General features: G+C 42.5%; 1 protein-coding gene across 1 annotated transcript in view; it reads right to left on the reverse strand.

The window, feature by feature from the left end:
- KIAA1549 (KIAA1549 ortholog) overlaps window positions 1-6,819 on the reverse strand; it is a 141,232-nt gene extending 134,413 nt beyond the window's left edge. The window contains exon 1 of the mRNA XM_059473108.1: window positions 6,594-6,819. Coding sequence (XP_059329091.1) covers window positions 6,594-6,705 — 112 coding nt within the window. The 5' untranslated portion in view covers window positions 6,706-6,819. The remainder of the gene's footprint in view (window positions 1-6,593) is intronic.
- Window positions 6,820-20,378: the final 13,559 nt, after the last annotated feature.

Raw genomic sequence — 20,378 nt, forward strand, 5'->3', positions numbered from 1 at the left:
GGATTTCAGGCCCTTGATTTACTGTGTTTCCACCATTCCTCCCTCCCTTGCCCTTATTTGCAGGTGAATTTCTTATCTATTTATCCATTTCAAACCACAAGACCTAACATGCTGTCTTGACCAGATGGCTGAAGCCAAGTCAAGTTCTATACCGGATATTAATTCACAGAAGAGAAGCCTCTCTAAATCAGAGGGGAGAATGGAAAAGGACTAAATGGATTAGAAACCAGTTTGCACATGAAGAGCAAAGAGGTAGGGGATGTAAGCTGAAACTGCTAAAACTGAAAGTGAGCAAACATCAGTAACCATGATTTCTTTTAAAGAATATTTGATTTAAAAAAAAAACCCAACATCAAAATCCTACTGCACTTTGATACATAGTACATCTTCCCATCTCTAAGGTGAGCTAACTCACTAAAAAAGTCTTAGTGTGGTAAATATATCATTTACACCACCACCTGTTACTTTCTATTTGCTTACAACTATTTTATTTCTTATACTTGTTCTCTGTTGAGTCAAGTTCTGCAGGTTTATCTTTTGCTGGATCTTTACTGTTCTCAAGACAAAAGTCTGGCTTTCTGACCAGCTTTTTTTGCTCACTGTTATTGCATCTGGACATTCCTTAGGATCTTGAAAATCAAATGAGGAACTGCATCTGAGAAATCACGTTTTACAAATGGGGAAACTGAGAAACAAGGTCAAATTCTGAGAGCCTAATTTGAAACATTAATTAGTATTTAGAATTTCAGACACAACATCTATTTAAGAACAACTTCCCCTGACTTCTTTGGCAGCTGGAAGCACTCAGCATTTCTGCAACACAGATCCCAGAGGTCTGACATCCAGTAAATGAGGAACACACACAGCTAGTGACCACCTGTGAGAAGCTTGGTTTAAGCAACTTGAGCATCACTGAAACTCTGCAACAGCAACACAACTCAATTGTCTAGAACAGCATTAAATTACATTAACAACAAAACCTTTATTTGAACTTCCCTGTCCCTCCTTTCATGTCACACCTCAAACATCTGTTACAGAAGGAGAGGAGTCTTACAGACTTCTTCATTTGCTAGCCAGGTCCCATTTTTCCCCAGAACAGGATCAGTCCTTGAGCACAATGATGGTCCTGTGTGTAGGTGTGTATATGCAGGTGCCTCTATAGCTATAAATATTATCTATATGGATACATGCCTTGTGACCATAGCTGTACAACAGCTTGCAGGTACAGAAATTTAAAACCTCTGTATGGATTAACAGGTTATTTTAATGTCAGTATTTCCAACTTGCTGATTTTTGTCTCTGCAGTCTTCATATGCTGCTACAATTTTTGTGGAGGAATTTTTCCAGTTCTTAAAACAAACTTAGAAAAACACTTCTGTCACAAGGCTGATTCATGCACATTCATGAAATGTTCTAAGGAGCAGCAGCAGATTACCATGCTTCTGGCTAAGAGGAGAAAAGGACCAACACTCTGAAGCCCTAAATTCTGTGCCAAATTCTGAAGGAAGTGTCCCAGAGCAGCAGGCACACATTTTCCCATTTTTAATTTGCAAGCTTGATGCTTTTGGTCACATCTCCTCCAGTCTTGTCCCAGCCCCTTGTCTTCCCCACTTCTGATTCATCCTTTCAACACTATTTTTTTTTTAATGCTTATTTTCCTTTTTTAAACTGAGTCCATCTGTGTTTCCCAGTGTGCTTATCCTACTATCAAACTGCATTGCTTGCTTCACCTAGGATTAATTTCTGCATTGCAGTTTCTCTCATCTACAGACCTATTTTACACTCCTGACCTACTGTTCTGCGTCCCACTCTTTGTGCCCTGCCAGTTCCAGTTTCTTTCATCTGACAAACCTTCTTGCAATTTGTGTCTCTTCCCCTCCTACAACTTCCAGGTTTCTGGACATATCAACAAGCTGAAGAGTGACTGAAAGATCCTCAGACCCTACTCCAAATTAAACCTAACTCCCATGTTGGCTCCTTCTAAAGACTTATTTCTGTTTGCCCCCTTGGAGCTGATGCAATCAAAGACCACCAGGAAGCAGATGCCAAAGACACCCTAAAGAAAGCAAAGCATTACATAACAGACATGGCCTTAAAAACAAGGCAGGAAGGTGCTCAGTTCTCAGTCCAGTCCCACTTCTGGAGCAGCTTAGACAGACATTCACAGCAAAGTCCAATCTTTCATCTAATATTTTGGACTATGGGAAGAGTGCTGAGTACATCTGCCCAGGCAACACATATATTCCAGGTCAGTACTGACAGGTAGGTGAGGTCCCACAAGAATAGCCCAGATTCAACCTTCAGCTGATAAAAAAAAAGTCATCTTTTCTAATGTAGCCATGTCTACCTAAATTCAGTCATTGCAAGCTTTCAGAAAAGAGAACTCCCTTTCAAAGCAAGACTGGAGAAAACATCCCCTCAGAGCAGACACAATCCAGCAAAGTTTAACTGCACTGCTCCAAAGCATAAGGGTATTAAAGTTGTTCAGAAAAGAAGCTGGCAGAACTCAAAGCAGAAGCCATTGTTTTCCTCTTGCCTCAACATCAGAAGTTGCTGAACTCTTCCAACTGACATTTTGCAAAGAAGAAAAAGCTTCAGCCCCTAGCTAAATGCACACTTTACAAAAGTTCAATTGAAATATTTAAGTTTGTTCTTAACTCCACTGCAAAGCAGAAATATTTCTTAGACACATCTCACAGCTTAAGTAAGATCTAGAACAATTAGGCCCATTTCCCATATTTATTTGGGTATTTTACATGCCATTAATTACACTGACAAATGAGTGATGTGAGTACTGATAGTCAATTTTATCTTTTCTTTCCCCTTATCTCATGTGTTACCAAAAAAAAGACACCACTAATGAATTGCTCTTATAAAAGGTTTTTCCTTAGTCTTCCAAACCAGCTGTCTCCAGTAACATCAACAGCTGAAAAAACAGTACATATAGGGAGTATCAATCAAATTTGTTATTGAGTTCATGTGTGTTTGGCAATCACTGCAAAAAAGCACAGAAAAATATGACTTTTCAGGAGCTAGAAAGGCATCATATCAGGTAACTCCAAAGTGAAAAACTGTCCATACTTACAAGGACTCCATGAGAATGGGATTCTTCTACATGAGCCAAAATAGAAATTGACTACACAATTAAGTTCATTTAACGCTACTGTTTTACTAAACTAAGACAAAATTTAAAGGATAACCATTTCCTTGCAGCTTTTTTTCCTCATACCCAGGTGCCCAGGACACACTGTATTTAATAACTCTTATGCAATTAGCATTCATCATGCTGTATGCCACAACAGGCCAGGCTGGAGACACACTGGTACTTAAGGACAGCATCCACAATAACTCTTACACAACCAGTGTTATTCATTCTTTCTGCCACAATGGGCAGAGCTGGAGACTCTCTGCTAGTTTAGGACACCAGCCACAAAGAGATTTACTTTCAAATGAAGGAAAGCCATGTCTCCCACAGCTGAAGTGAGACTGTGTTATTAAGAAGTCTTCTGCTTCACTTCTCTCCCAAGCAACTCCCACACATGCACACACATTCTGAACTGACAAGCAAGAATTGGGATGTCAGAACCTGCCATTTACCACAATCACCAGCTTCCCAAAACAAAGATTTGTGCTGCAGCAGGAGTCACTGCTCTTCAATGTGCCCAGTTCCTGAAATCTATCACCCAAGGTAGGTCAAAGCCTGCTTTGCTAAAGTCATGCTGTATTTCAAGTCCCAGCCCTGCCTGAGAAGTCAAAGACTTTGCTTCACAAAAAGCATTCACAAAACAGACATCACTGAACAAAAAGCTGCACTGTCCACTAGCTTGTTTAGCATCCTCACTTCTTGAAAGAACATGCAAACAAAAAACACATTTCCTCTGGCAGGACTACAAGTGTAGCTTGTAGACACGAGGCTGACATAAATAAAGCTAGCACAGCACAAAAAGCAGTCATAAAGAGAATCCTCCAACCATATGGGTCTTCTGTGAAAATGAACTGGAAGCAAGCTTGACAAGCTCAACTGGCCACAAGAGATGTGATGCCAACTCAAGTGTTTGCAACAGACTAATGCAATTAAGTTGAATAAACAATATCCTGCAACTCTCCCGTAAGGCAGCTACATCTGATTCCCTGCTTGACCTCCACAACTTGCCCTTGGTCTCTGAGTCTCTGAGGAGACTCACTGCAATCTTTTCAGAGTCCACAACACAGAGTTCTCCTCCCTCCCATGAAAACAGCACAGCGAGACAAGATAAATCCTCCTGATTGTCAGTGCGGGAGTTGTGCAGATTGTGCAATGGAACAAAAGCAAAAACACAGCCTGTGCTGAGCAGCAAGAAATTCAAACAGCCTGGCCAAGGCCCTGCTTCACTGAGGTGCTCAAAGGCAAACCCACCTTCAGCACACTGGTGTCCAACCACACAATAAAGGTTCAGCATCTGCTTAACTGGAGAGGCTGAAGCCCTGATTCAGCAACATGTGACTTCTGTGGGAGCTGGATCAAGCATTCCTAAACTCAAGTTGTTTAACTACTAAATGTTCTTAAGTATTGTCTTTGCTATTTCAACTGCAGTAAGTGGCCATTCCACTCTTACGGTATGTTCCTTATGTGTAACTCAGAGCTGTAGGAGTTTGCTCTTGCTGTCCCTAGACTGGTCAAGACCATGTGGCACTGAAAAGCAAATGAACTGCACCCTAGAGAGATTTACAAGAGCTGTAAATCTGTTGATCAGTTAAGTGAAAGCTGCCCAAACCTAGGGCATTTGATCAGTATACAGCTCTTCTGTTTCACAACATCCATTATGCCATCAAAACACTGAAGACAAGATTCTGATAAAGATGGTGTTTTCTAAACCTCATGGACTCCAGAAAGAGAAATCAGATTTCTGCCATGCTTTCAAATAAAGCATTTCACCTTAACAAAAAGGAACAAAATATCCTTGCTCTCTTCAACTTACAGACTTTAAATCTCTGCAACCAATGGAGCATTTCTGAGATGCCAATAAAAAAGCATCCTCTGAAGAGCAAGTTTACTCTTACCATCCTCAAGTTCATTGCACATGATTCACATATCCAGTGGAAATTGAAAACATAGAGGACTCTCAAATCAAAACAGCTTAAAGGCTCCTGCCCTAGACTGAGCAGGAAAGGAGAGCTTTGGGCAAGATCTGTTGTCTCTAAGTACACTCCTCCAGCAGCTCAAACACTGGCTGAGTTACATAATTTTTCTACTGCTGTTTTCAAGTTATACAAGAATGCACAAGAATCACACAAATGTTTACAGAAATTCACAGCCACTTTTAATTAAAAGCTACTATGTACCAGAGAAACAAACAAGAGCCTTCAATGACTTACTATGAAAATACAGAAGAAACCCAGCCATTCTCAGGGGCAAAAAACCACAAGTAAATTTCCAACTTACAAACCTAGTGCTTTGCCTTCTATTTGTATGCAAAATCTGTTTTATTTAAGAAAAATCACTGAAGTTTACAATGAAATATCAATTTTCACGTAGCCTGGAACATCTCTCATAGGCTATGATGGGAGCTGGTAGAGAGCGTAACTTCTCTGAAAAGCTAACTAGTCACCTCCAAAACATAAACTACTTTCTGAAGTGGAATAAAGGATTATTATAAAGAGATAAGCATGTTTTATAACACCAAGGGTTCTTAAGCACCCAGCAATAATCACCACAATTCCTGTGTTTGAACAAAAGAGTCAACACTAATTGGTCTGCTTCATGACACCGGTTACTGCAGGCTCTTATCACTTATTGGCACTTATCAACAACTTTCTGATGTTGAGTAAAATGTATTACTTTATACCTGTTATCTACCAAAATGAAAACCTAATCACAGCAAAACTGTACCTTTCCATGAAGTAATAGTTATTACTATTTTTTTAAGTATTAAAGATGAACCAAGAAGCGCTATGGGACCAGAACCAAATGAGACATCTTTGTGATTAAACTGTCTGCTTAAATACAGACTAATTTTGATACCTGGAGCCACAAGAGAAAAGACGAGAGAAAAAAAAGGGGTCACTGATTCATGATTTTTCCGAAACACCTACTGAACACACCACCCTCTGGAGCCCCAACCGTTCTCTCCACGCACAAGTCAGTGCTTGGAAAGTCGTCTTGGGCGTTTCGCGAGGCTCCCAATGCCTCCTTACTCGAAAACTGGAGGAGAGCCAGGCTGCCCTGCATGTACCCCGCAGGTGCCACCGCAGCCCGACACGGGGCACCTCCGGCCGCTGAGGCCACACGGCGCGGTGACCGCTGCCCGGCACAGGACACCCTCCGAGCTCCAAACGCCGGCTGTCCCCTTTGTCCCCGCACCGCTTCTCTCCTTCTCCGCGGGTCGGGTGCCAGCCCGAGCCTGGGGGCTGCCGCGGCCCCGCACCGGAGCGTTCGCGGTCTGCCTGCGAACAATGCGCGCCTTTTCTGGCGGAGCTCCCCGGCTGCGCCGCGCCGGCCCCCGCCCGCCGGCACCGCCGCATTGTTACCGGCGCTGCCGCCCCCCGCACGGCCCCGCTGCCGGCACGGCCCCGGGCCCCGCACACCTGCCCCCGGGCCCTCTTTGTTCCCTTACCTGCGGCGGGAGAGCCCCGCAGCGCCGGCACGGCGAGCAGCAGCGGCAGCAGGGCGGGCAGCGCCGGCCGCCACCGCGCCGCGGCCACCGCGAAGCGTGTCATCCCCTCCATGGCACGGCACGGCCCGGCGTCAAGTCATCGCGGCGGTCCCCGCGTCCCCCCCGCGGGGGGCTGGAAGGGCTGGGCGGGCTCGGCGGCTCCTCCCGGGCGCATCCACCGCCGGCGGGGCTGGGACGCCCGCGGACGGGAGGCCGCCGCAGCACCCACCCTTCCCCACGCCCACCCCGTGGGGAGCGCTCACGGGGGCAGCGCCGCGGCGCCTCCCAAGAGCGGCGGGGGAGGGCGAGCGGTGCGGCTCGGCGCCCGGAGGGCAGGCGGAGGGGCAGCCCCCGCACTGCGGGACAGCGGGGCTCCTCGGCGGGACGCCTACGGCCCTTCACGTGTGAGAAGGCGGCGGCGGCAGCCCGGACGCGGCACCCGCTCGCTCCCCGCCCGCCGGCGACGCGCAGCCCCCGGCGGAATCCGGCGCGCGGCGACGCGCACAGCCGGCCCGCCCGCCACCTGCGCGCTCCCGGCCGCGTCCGCGTCTGCGCGGGGGCGCGCCCGGCCCGCCCCCTCCGCCGGGGCGGTGGGAGCGGGGCGGGGCCGTGAGGGGCGGGACGGCTGCGGCTCCGCCCGGCGCCTCCCGCCCGCCGCGACCCGGGACGGCGCTGGGAGTGCCCCGGTATGGCCGAGGGCTGCCGCTGTCTGCTCCCGGAGCGGGGTGCCCCTGCAGCCGCTGCTGCCTGGCTGCGCTCTCCCGCGGCACAGCGAGGTCGGGAAGCCGGCAGTCCCGTCCCTCAGCCCTCAGGGCAGGCTGAGTGGTGGCTGGGCTCTTCCCCAGGCGGTGCACGGAGGTTTGAGAGCTGGAACGGTACCGGGCACGGCAGTGAGGGTAGAGCTGTGTGGCGGGACATCCACGCAGCATTAGAGTTGGTCCAGACCAACTCTAGGACAAGGATCCTTCACTGCAGGGTTTGTCCTGCACTCTGCTCTCCTCAGGAGCAGGCGTGAGTGCAGCAGTAAAAGAATCACAAAATACACTGAGCTGTGAGGGGAGCCCTGCACAGGACAGCCCCAAGAGTCACACCATGTGCTTGGGAACCTTGTTCAGCTCTGTCAGGCTTGGTGCTGCGATCACTTCCCTAGGAAGCCTGTTCCACTGAATAACCACCTTCTGGGGGAAAAACCTTTTTCTAATATCCTGGCCAAATCTCCCTGACAGAGCTTCAGGCCACTCCCTCGGGTTCTATCACTGGTCACCAGAGAGAAATCAGTGCCTGCCACTCTGCTTCCCCCCCAGGCAGGTGTAGAGTGCTATGAGGTCTCCTCCTGGCTGAACAGACCAAGCAACCTCAGCTGCTCTTTCTATGGTTTCCTCTCAAGGCCCTTCTCCATATTCATGGCCCTCCTTTGGATGATTTCTAATAGTTTTAGATTCTTTTTTATATTGTGGAGCCCAAAACTGCACACGGGACTCAAGGTGAGGTTGCAGCAGCACAGAGCAGAGCAGATCTCCCTTGACTGGCCAGAGATGCTGTCCTGGATCCATCCCAGGACATGGATGGCCCTTTTGGCTGCCAGGGCACACAGTCACTAGGGAGCACCAACCAGGGACAGCTGGGATAAGATCCCACGGCAGATTAGAGCTGGGCTCACATATGTTTCAGCTGCACTCACAATTAACCAGGGTATCAATTCATTGGGAACACATCCATTGCAACAGAAACAACTCACTCCCAGAGATGGATGGAGGGAGAGAAGGATTCATTTTGCTGACATGCAGAAGTAAAACAATGAGCTATACCTGTACATCACACAATGAACATCACACTCACCAAAGAAAAATAAAGCACGGTGAGTCCTTGGCAATGGAAATAAGCAAAGCTGAAATCACATCAGCTGAATATGTGGCTCAATATAGACATCACAAATAAAGAGAGGGTGGGAAATCTCAAAAAAACCCCCTGGTTTTACATAAGACATTTTCAGGGTCAAAAAGTCCACAGATGCCATTTTATCAAAGGCAATCAACTATGATGAGTATTTCAGGCCTTCTAGCACAATACTTTCCTCTACTATCCTGACCTATAATTTCATTCTAAAAGTCACTCTCGGTCAGCAAGGTATATTTTTTTTTTCAATTTGTACCGTGGAGACGCATTTTACAGAATATTTCATGGGTGTTTACAACATATATCTTCAATCTAAATTAAACATTCAAGGTATAAAATCTCATGCAAAGATGTTAAACATTGCAAAAAAAAAGACCACGGTAGGAAAAATTCCCCTCTGCCCCATAGTTTTTGAAATATCTAACAGAAAACTGGATGCAGAAAAACTTGCATCACATCACCTTTTTTCCTTTTTATCTGAGCAAATAAAAAAATCAGGGCCTGAGGATTACTTCTGCTGCATTAAATTGCTGATAGACAGAAGAATGGCTTTGATATTCCTTTTAATTTACTAAAACCAGAACCCATTAGGACATAATTTTTTTCTTTGCGACTTGCCAGTCCCTGAAAACAGCTCAGCTCAAAAGAGCACTCTAGCCTTTTGTTGTAATTACATACCCACCATTTGTGGATACAAGCCATGTCAGGTACTTGATTGCTGCCATCTCTTTCAGTTACTCCTGTCCTCCCTAACCTCTCCTGCAAATGTGCAGTGCAGACTAAACAATATTCACCAAAAGCTTAAAAAACCCCACATCTTTCCAATGTGACTTCATTGTAAGCAGCTGTGCGCATGCATGTTTGGCATTGGAGCATGCAGTCACATACTCTTTCTGTTTGCAAAATGTGGTTTTCTTTTTCTTTTAATAAGCTAGCCCTCAGTAAGTGGACAGGAATCCATCTCTCCTTCTGATTCTGTGGGTGTTTTGGCAGTTAAGACCCTTGAAATGCTTAATTACAAAACATATTTCAGACCCTGCCTATAATCTTCACCTAAAGATACCACATTTCACTGTTGTCCTGACAGTGCCTCTAGTAACAGAGCACTTAATGCTGCCTTTAGTACATTTCAGATTGCCTGTAGATAATTCACCAAGATCCAGAGGTAACTTTCCAGACTAAAGTGTGAGACTTCTCTCGCATTTCTAAGATGTCATCCATAATGAAATACTCTGCAACCACTAACTCTTTCACTGTCTCGCCTAACACGATTTCCTGCTCCAGTTCCCAGAGTTCAGTTCACGAAAATAATCTCCTTGTCTTGTATTTGGGTTCTTGTTCCCCAGCTTCTGTGTCTTTTGAGACCAAACTGGTATTTATGTTACTTGCCCGCTTCCTGGGGCAATTTAAGAACTGTCACATTCCATTACATATTCTCTATTCCCTTGAAATTTCACATGTTCCAGCAGACACCTCCAAATTAAAGTCCTGTTGTTAAACAATAACCAGCACTGAAAGAGGAGCTGTGAGGCAGTTACCTGTTATGCTAGAGTCAATCCTCTGGTTTGGGCTGCAGTTTCCCAGAAGGCGTGAAAGAATTTCCCTAATCTCAGATGATCCTCTCTCCTGTCTAGCCTCTTCTTTCACCAGAGCCATAGTTTGCCACACTGGGGCAATGCATTTACAGTTGTAAGTCCTACTCCTCTTAGTAATTACATTAACTTTAGGATTTTTGTACTGTTGTTTAGTTTCTTTAATTTTTTTGCAGTCCTGGAAAGCCACATCACTTGTGTCAACCTGATTGACATTTACTTGACCCATTTGTCTTGATGAACCAGGGCAGGATTTATGCACATGAACTTGGCATCTTTGTGGTAGCTGACTCCCACTGATTTAAGACCAACTGCCTTCTCTCCCTCTCTCTCATCTCCTTTTCACCTATTGCAGATGCACAGATAAAAGATGTTACAGAATAACCAGCAAGAACTTCACACAGATGTCCTTTGTTCAGATGACATGCTGGGATTTGTGGTGGAGGCTGTGTTTTTCCTTTCCCTTTGGAACAGCAAAAAAAACCAAATCCAAAACATCATACATGCTTCTAACAAGTATCTTAAGAATGACAGTTAATTATATCAGTATAAAAAAACCAAAACAAACAAAATCCCCAAAGACCTATAGGACACTTCAGATTCCACTAAAACAGAAATCTGAAATAATGTCACTTTTTGCTAGGACATTAAAACAGACCAGAAATAGTGGAATTTTGCAAACTCAAAAAGCGAAAGCAGCTATAATTTTAACTAAGTTTTACACTGCAGCTTGCAAATGCATTTATCGTAAGAAGTAACTGACTTGGAAGGTGAGAAATTCTTTCCTGTGGTATCCTGCTGTGATCCATGGTGATATGGAGCAAGATATGAGACATCCTGCTCAAGGGAAGAGTAGAAGCAATCTTTTCTAACAGTGTGACTTGCAAGGGTTATTTACTTACTGCTGAATGACTTCCCATTGCACATTCACCAGGAAGCTTTTGACATTACTGAGCTTTCCACTACAGCTGCGGCTACTCTGATTTATCACTGGGTCAAGGCTGAGGATGCAAAAAAAAAATCAAAAGCTGTGCAAAGTATGATTAGATTAATGATGACAGGCTTCACCTGGAAACTGAGAGTTTGTTTTGTGAAGGGCGTAAGGAGGGGAAAAAATCCCACAACATTTTAGATAGGAACCTTAGAAGTGAATACACACTTCAGAAGCTGCATCCTCTCTGTGGAAATGTGCACCCACACTGCAGTGATAGAAACAAGAGCGTCCTCAGAAGGCTCTTCTTGGAACTGCTCACATCTTGTTGCTGGAAAGAAAGGTGTGAAATTAGACCCTCTTGCCGACCGGGAAGCACTTTCCAATCACCTTGCTTTTTGTGGCAAATGTAATATCCAAATCCAGAAACACAATTCTCAAAATTTCACATCAGAACCCTGGTTCAGAGACACTGAAGTGAATCAGAAATCATCAATATTATTTCCCATGGATCCAGACAACTGCCCAGTAATTTAACTTCCAGTTATTTCTAGAGTTTGGGACTCAGTGACCAGAGCTACTGCTGATATATTTTCCTTCTGTGAACAATATTTGTGTGAAAAAAAACCCAGGGTTTTTTTTTTCTCCTGCTCTTTTGCTTCTGCTTAAATTTGTGCAGAAATAGATTTTTATGAATATTTTTAATTCACTGAACTACCCATTGAAAAAATATTTGAGGACAGTGTTCTAGCCTGGCTTTGTGAGGACCTTCAGACAGTTTGTTGAACTATTCCAATGCTCTCAGACATCTAGTTTTCTTACCAACACTTGTGTCTAGAAGCAGAGAATGCTTTTTTTTAAATGAATGGTTTTCTTTCACTCTCTGCGAAGCTGTGCACTATGGAAAGTCCCATGGTATGTGACATGGAAAAGACTCAAACCATTTAGAGAACAATACAGCTCAGTCTTACTGTGCTCTTATGTTCTGTTTCTGAATTCTCACAGATTGCTTGATGCAAACCTGTGCTCTGGGTTACTTCTGCCCTGCTCCTTTTAACTAGCTCAGGAAGTACAGTAGCAACAACTGCTGCCACAAGAAGAGAAAAAAGCCAACTTCAAAACAGATTGGTTTCATTCTAGAAAAGTCCAATGAAAGTACCAGAAAGTATTTTTTCTAGGTTAAAAAATGAAAGGGAAAAAAAAAATAAATTGATACTTCTAAGAGTATCAATGTTTGTATTTCAGGAGCTTAACAAGACTCTCCCATACAGTCTCATGTTGTAACAGTGTAAGAAGTGATATTGGGAACTGGCACCAGAAACACTCACACAAATACCAGGAGCAAATACCAGATTCTCCCTATATTAAAAGTAAAAAGGCAAGAGATGCATGTGTGCTCTGCTTTAAATCCTGAGCTGCTAAGCTGGAGAAATACATGAGTATACAGAGGTAACTCTGAGAAATAGCCTTGCATTTTAAAAAAGTAGGTGTCTAATAAATGCCTTTCTTTTACATTTCTCCTATGAATTTCATTGAGACATTAGAGAGACTGCCCAAGTGCATCTCTGTTTTCTGACAAACTCATCATCCTCTTGCAAATACTTAATCAGTTCCTGGACCTCTGGCATTGGGTTTACAACACATCTCTGATATACAGCTTCATACTACTCCTCCTAAGATTGATTACTGTGATTGCCTTCCCTGACTCCCTCACTTTCACTACCTGCCAAAGCCTTTTATCTCAAATTCATTTCTCTTCCAGAGAAAATATGTTACAATAACGGGCTTAGTGTTCCTCCAATAGGTGTCTGAAGTGTCGGTCACTTTTCCTTCATACCTTCAGTCAATCTCACCATTAACTATCCTATTTTGTTCATAATCTATCATTTTGTAACACATAAACACACCATATACAGAAGTTATTGCACCACAGATATATTTTGCTCTATCAAACTATCCTTCATTCTTATTCACTGAGCAACTGCAAATAATTCCATCTCTCCTTTTAAAATAACACTGTAATAACAATAATGCTATAGCACTGATCATAACAGAAATTAGATTACTGTGTTATGAAATGACACACAAATAAAAAAGAGCAAGCCAGATCTTTTCTGTTTTAGTTGTGTAACTTAAGAAAAGTAATTTTCAAGTACAGTGGATTTATTATAAAATATCCTTGGTAATCCCATTTTGAACAGAGTGCTCACTGAAAAGGTCACTTACACATATATCCATTAAGCTCCTCCCACAAAACAGAATAAATTGAACTTTCCTGTCACTTTATGCAATGTCAATAAATACATCAAAATACCCAGACTTTGCAAAATCTTCCCCCACATCTGTTTCTAGTTATCGCGTTATAATTCAGGATACATCTCCCATCCCATTCCAGAAACCATTTGAACTTCATATAAATGAAAAGGCTTTCTCCTGTCTGGCCCAGATATAGTTTATAGCAGAGATTATTCAAATGCCATCCTAATTTATATAATGAACAGGGCAGATCAGTAAGTTTCACTAGAGTCAGGGATCAGTGTCTTTTGGAAAGTAAGAATAACTAAATCAGGCAATTGGTAGATGCTTTGCCTGATTTTAGCAGGAATAGCTGGAAGGAACATTTTCAAAATCTTGTCCATGACATTCCCCTCTAGTGAGCTTTTGCACCTGCTGACAGTTGCTGCTAGCTTGATCTTCCTAAGAGAAATGCTTTAGCAGCCCTTCTCCCTTCTCTCAAATCTACTTTGATTTCCTACTGTTGATGGTTTCTGGTCCCTCTAGAAGTTCCAACCCCAGGCTCCCTCCCATTCAATAGCTGTCACACAATACCTATACTTCTGTTCTCTACTCTTTTTTCTTTGTTCACATTCATCTTCCTACAGTTTCCCTACCTTTATATCACCCTAAAGACCTTTTCTCCCCATGTTGCTTTCCCACCTTTCAGTGAAATGTCACCATCCAAATCTTTGTTAAGCACGAAACTTACTTTCTATTACTATACTTGAGACCCAAATTCTGTGATTCTTAAACCATGTTTCACATTATTTGCTCCGGCAGCATTGTCCCCCTCCTGAACACCCTTGGTTAGCATTGAACACTGCAGTCAGAGTGATGTGCAACTCCTTATTACCTTCATTACTTTTTTTCTGTTCCAAAAGTAGAGCTTACAAACCCTGCCTGCAAACCATGACCCCTCTGTATCAAATTCAACAGACACAGAGCAAAGGGAACCAGAAAAGATGGTCCTTGTCTCTCTCTCTCTATTAAACAGCCAGAGTACAAATCCCAGTTTTGGAGCTGGCTCGTTCAGCTTTGCCTCAGGGATATTTGCACCATGGTGTGTCACAGTGCAGCTGTGCCCTAAGTAAACTTTAAAAGACCATTGTACAGACTTGTGACAGGCAGGCATAATAGAGAGGCATAAAACACTTGAAAAGCCTTAATCGTTGAGAAAAAGAAGAATTTGGTAAAGACAATGTTTGAAAGAGAAATAATTTAATCCAAAAAAGCCAGACCTGAGTCAGAACCTCCGGGTAAAATTTCTGGCAGTGGGATAAACCAGCATGGAAATCACCCTCCAAGAACAGCAATAATCCCCTCTTCCTTTGGATTTTCAAGGCTCATGTAGACTGTGCACAGAGCAGAATCCAGGGGAAAATATTAGATGCCATGAAAGGCTTACTCTGCTGCTAAATTCAGAGACAGAGAAATGAGCTGAAAGCTCTGGTGTTACTAAGGTACCTCTTATTCAAGCTCAACTGTCTTTTACGTTTAATATTCATTACAGGATGCTGATCTGGTGTTTTCTTCTGTGCTCTGATACAGATTTTAAGCTGAAAAACTTTGGGAACAAGATTGAATTACTGACACAGATGCATTAATCGGCTATTTGATATTATCATATTCTATGTTCATCACAGAAATAATTAAGATTATTTTCCTTCCGTCAAAAATGGGAGAGAAGACACAGGCAAATGTGAAATTGCCTCTGAAGCACACAGAGACATCAGTGGCATGGGCATTTGCCTCAGCAGTGCAGTGAGACATGTGGCTGGCACATGCTCCTGAGCAGCCAAGTCTTCCTTAAAGATAAATGCATGACTAATTGCAGCCTTCCTTCTCAGGTGCCATGGCAGCAGGCATCACCCAGACTGAGGTTAAAGCATTAAAATAATTAGCCTGAGTCAGTGGTGGGCCAGTATTTTCTGCTGTGATCACTTTACTGGAGTGGAGCTGCCTTGTCAAAGCTGCCTCCAAAACTCTGTAAATGCTTCCTCTAAACACTGAGTCCCAAGGGAAAAGGCAGCACAAAAAGGAAAGACCAAGAAGTTAAGAAAAAGGAGGACAAAATAATCCTGTGCCACAGAAGAAGTTAAAAAGGCACGAGCTGCAGCTGCTGCCAAAGTTTTGTTAGGAGAGCTACTGGAGCAAGCAGCTGCAATTTGAGACGAAACTCTTTCCTCCTCCAGTTCTTTTCAGCAATATTTTATGCAATGTTAAATTAAGGTCAGATAAAGGACATATTAGTAGTGTTCTTGCCAGTGAAAACCACAAGTTCACTACTACATTATGTTTATTTACTTACTGTTTGATAAAAAGAGTTTCCCTTTGAAGGTCCATTTGAGGAACCTGTGAAACAGAACAATATTTGGACACAGCTCTGAAGAGTTAATGAAAATTCTCTGTGCTCTGTCTGAAGTCAGTTGGGGTTCTCTTTCAGCATATTAGCTGAATATATACCCAGGGAATATTTTACTTTGTTTTGTTTATTGCCATTTACAAAACTTACAGTAATAGCCCAATTTCATACAATTATCTGAATTCAAAACATTGTTCAGTTGAATTCCCATAACCTAATCCTACGAGTTCCCTTGGCTGTCTCACTTTCAATTATGAACCAAGGTCTGTGCACATCAGATGAAACGCTGCTATTCTAAAAATGTAACCTTTCTTTAGAAGTTATTTTCAGTGGTCTTCTGCCATACAGGCTGTTTTCATGGTCTGCAATCAAAAGCACTTGAAGGAAATCTGATTTTAACATCACAGCCTTGCAATACATATACTTTAGCTAGAGCGGTTTGTTGTGTTTGTGTGGTAATGAGCCAGTTGTGTTTGCACCATAATTGTACCTCTAAATGTCTCTTGAGCTGCAAAGTGGGGCAAAGTGTGGCTTTATGAATACACAGGGGAAGGGGAAGAAAAGAGGAAGGCCATACAGAGAGTTACATCTTTCTTTTCCTTACATATATAACAGAGCTAACACAGTTTTGAAAGGCAAGAAGTGGATGATGTTAACACTCCATCAGTGCCAACTTGGTGCTCAAGTCTGAGTATTAAGATATCCTGAAGATGACTAAGGGTTCATAGATGTTTTAGTACTTACTTTTGGTAAGTTTGGTTTGGTTTACTACTTACTTTTGCTTTTTTGGAGCCTTTACAGTCTGTATCTGTGAGATTTAGTCCACAACCTATTAAAAAAAAAAAAAGCGAGCTTTTTATTTCTTTTTGAGTAAAATCCAGGATTTATTAAATCATATTACTCCAGGAACTAGGACTTGAAGAAAAAATACCAAAGAAGCTGAAACTTGTAAGAGTCAGGGACAATGTGCTACATTCCCCAAATCAAGTTAATGAATTAACCTGGCCAAGTGACCTGACTTTCTGTAAAGAAAACATGCACCTTGAAAAATGTGGATAGTGCCATACTGCAGAGGGTACTTCCTTGAAGCTTTGCAGGGTTTGGTTCTGGTCTAGTACATCCCCCTCTTCCTGTTCCTCTGAAATACCTATCCTGCATTTCCTTATTTGTGCTCTTTTACTGTGCTTTTGGTTGATTACAGACTATTGGGTAGGAGGAAATCATTCTTACATCCACTTTGGAGGGAACAAGCCTTGCTTGATTCAACCAGGACAGATGTAATAGATAATTTCAACTGAAGTTACCTACCTACATTTCTTTGAAACTTTAAACTCCATTCCTTTTTGTGAATTGAAAGAAATAATATTCATTTCTTTATGAGATAGGGCAGACTTCAGCCTCTGGCCTTGCCTGGCTCTCTCATTCGATCACCTGGGCTTTTTTTGTACATTGATAATGTTACATGAAATTAATCTCAACCCTGATGTCATATTTTGGATAGCCATAATTCAAAATAGTAAAATGAAATTCCTTTTTTCATTTTTGCTGCCTTAAATATCTTCCATCTCTTTTTTGCCCTAAAGGAACAGCTGCCTCTCCAGGCAGTGAATTTTCTGTTCCTTATAAAAGCTACACATTTATCTGATATTATTATTCAGGTCTCCAAATGACCTTCATCAAATAAGGGAAATTGGAGACATCATATTTTGGTTTTTAAAGGGGGGGGAAATAATCAGAAAAAGAGGGAAGGGGGAAAAAAAAGAACAGTAAGTTTCTAAGCAGGAGAGCAATAAAGAACAAACACACTGGTTTTACCTTTGCATTTCACCTTTTATACACTACTTATATAATCATGCACCATGATAAACACACATAGATAGCCTTGTTATTAATTACCTTTAAGGAATCCTTCAGATAGTAAGGCATGACTCCCCCATCTTATTTTGGCTGGCATTCTCTACACTAGTCCCTTGTCACTGAACCTGCAAACATGGCCACTATGGCATTTTACTTACACGGGATTTTATTTGTGAAATTATTGTTAGCCCAGAAGAATGTCTTGGGGAAAACAAATTTCATTATATGCTATATGCCAGCCATCCCCATCACAGATGTCAAAGAATAAAAAAATATCTATTGGCTCTCTCAGGATCCTTTCATTTTCTCTGTCTGCTTTGTTAGAGCTGCCACAATTGCTCGTTCCTTGCAGAGCATGAGACAGACACGTGTAACATCTCCACTTGCTTGCACAGGGAATCACTCACAAAGCTGGTTTCCTCTCATTAAGCCTCTCTAAGAAGCAACTGATAGCAATGCAGGCCTTGGCAATTATTTAACATTTTGAACAGACAGAAATAAGTGGACTGGCTGCCTTGATGCTGCAGCACTTCACTCTCACATGACTGTCTGGAAATTCTGCTGCCCTAAATCTCTGGTTTCTAGTGAATGTGTAGTAATACACCAGCCTCTCCTCAGCAATGCGTTTCACAGGCATGCAACTGTATAAAATCTTTCTAGCATTTATTTGTTATGTGCATTGCTAGCACAAAAGTTTGCATTGGAACAGGCAAGGTAATTAATTACTATTCTGATTTAACATTCCTCTGTCTTTCACATCTTTGCAATACCCATTAATATATATATGTGTATATATATACATGCACCCATACATCTATAAATATACAAGCATTTGATGCCCTATTTTTGGAGCAGAAATCAATACTAGCTGCCCACTGCCAAGTGGCTCCCCACAATGCATGGCCATGAAATTCTGCATTAACAAACACCTGCATGTAGGATATAAAGGAGAAAAAAGAAACATGTTCAAATGAAGGCACCTTTCCATTTCCCACTTCCAAAGCACTATATCAACAGCAAATTGGAAAAGATCAAAATCCACATTCTTAGAGCTTCTTGTGTATCACATATCACATTTAATTATACATTTTTCAAAAGACTCCACCTACTCTCTGAGACTAGAAATCTTTTAATAGCATGAAGTTAGTCAATCTTTCTTTCATTAATATTCATATATATGCCCCAGTTCTTACATTTAAACCCCCACTAATGAAGATTCACTGCTGCTGCAGCCGAACACTGCAGGACTGGGACCCTTTTGTGCTGCCCTGAGTAGCACTGAACTCCATGATAGGCAAACAGCACTTATTAAACAGCAACAATTCACCTGCTTCCTGCTCCCTTAGCCCTTCTGTTAATTCCTTGGACAGTGCAGTCTCAGTTGAGGGGGGTTATGTTCTCATTGCAGTGATGTGAGAGATGGCACAGACTTGTATGTCTCTGTGTTGAAAAGACATTTTTAATAATCCCTGCCAAGTTATTCAATCTTTTTTATCTTTTGCAATATAAAATTGTTCCCCATTTTATGAAAGAGAGACAACAGTGCTTCTCTTCTTTGCAAGGATTTTTTACAACCATGCAGCTTCTGGTTTCCATTTAGCACTAACTCGATCCCTTCATGCAGCACCACACTGGGATGTGTAAACTTGGCTAGGAACAGAGTCTGAAGGCAGAAGAGACCATTATGATCATCTAGGATTTTTCTCAGGGATTCCTGCATGAGGCTCCACAGTTTCAGTTGCCAAGGAAACAATTATCAATCTTTTCCATCCCTCGCCATCCTTATGCCTCCTTCCCATTTTGCTGTTTCTTGCTACAATAAAAAGAATCTTGTCAAATGTTCTGGTCTCCAGCTCTTGCATCCTGACCTCCACCACAAAGAAAGAAAAGGAAAGGCTGTTGAGGATCCTTGGCTGGGAGTTCAGTCTGAAGTTTACCTCCTGTCCTTGAATTTTGTGCTGCAGGTGGACAGCCCTTTGAAAATGATCCTCTCAGCTGCAGATAGCTTATCAAATGCTCTATTGTTTGACTAACATAAGACATATTATTTTTTAAATTACTCAGCAGTGTAATTTAAACTAACACTTGATACATTTGTGGTATCTTTTGTTTCACCACAGCCTTAGCCTCCCTACAACCTCATGCAGAAATGCTTTGAGGAAAAAAGAACACTTTATTATAACATGCAGCTGAAGAGCAAAAGCAATAATGAGGAAAAAAAAGGAGGATGCAAAAGATGGGAAACTGTGTAGGAGGAAGATAGAAGGCAAAAACTCTGCATCTCTGCATCAACTAGAGAATAAATTAGATGAAGTCACAGCCAGAGAGAAAATTTTGAAGTCTCAGGAGGTTAAACTTGGGTACCTTCAGGCAAGTTACAGATCTGCATGGTCCCCTAAGGTCTAATGTGTTCCACCTGGATGGTTCATAGCTTCTGACAGTTGCACTGATTTTATTAGTTTAAATGCAACTCTGATCAGGGTGACTGTGAAGGACAGAAGGGTGACTCACCAATGGAATTTGTAATTTGAGGTATTCCCCTCAAATTCAGTGGAATTTTATCAGTGTATTCCACTCCTCAGTGTGCCCAAGAGGGAGGATGAACACAGCAACTGCAGGAAGGGAAAGAAAAGCCACAAAAAGCTTATGAGGCAGAGGGCTTTTGATAATTCACCACTTAAAGTAATTGTCATGATTTTATAAGTAGCCTAACAATAGCTCACTTAAAGGCAAGCAGACTTACCTTGCAAACCTTTGAAATATCAGGTGACCAAAGAAAAGTCAGATATGTAGAAACTGAAACATTCCTCAGAGAATACTTCTAGGGAGAG

The sequence above is a fragment of the Ammospiza nelsoni genome, chromosome 5 (assembly GCF_027579445.1).
Source record: "Ammospiza nelsoni isolate bAmmNel1 chromosome 5, bAmmNel1.pri, whole genome shotgun sequence".
Lineage (NCBI taxonomy): Eukaryota > Metazoa > Chordata > Aves > Passeriformes > Passerellidae > Ammospiza > Ammospiza nelsoni.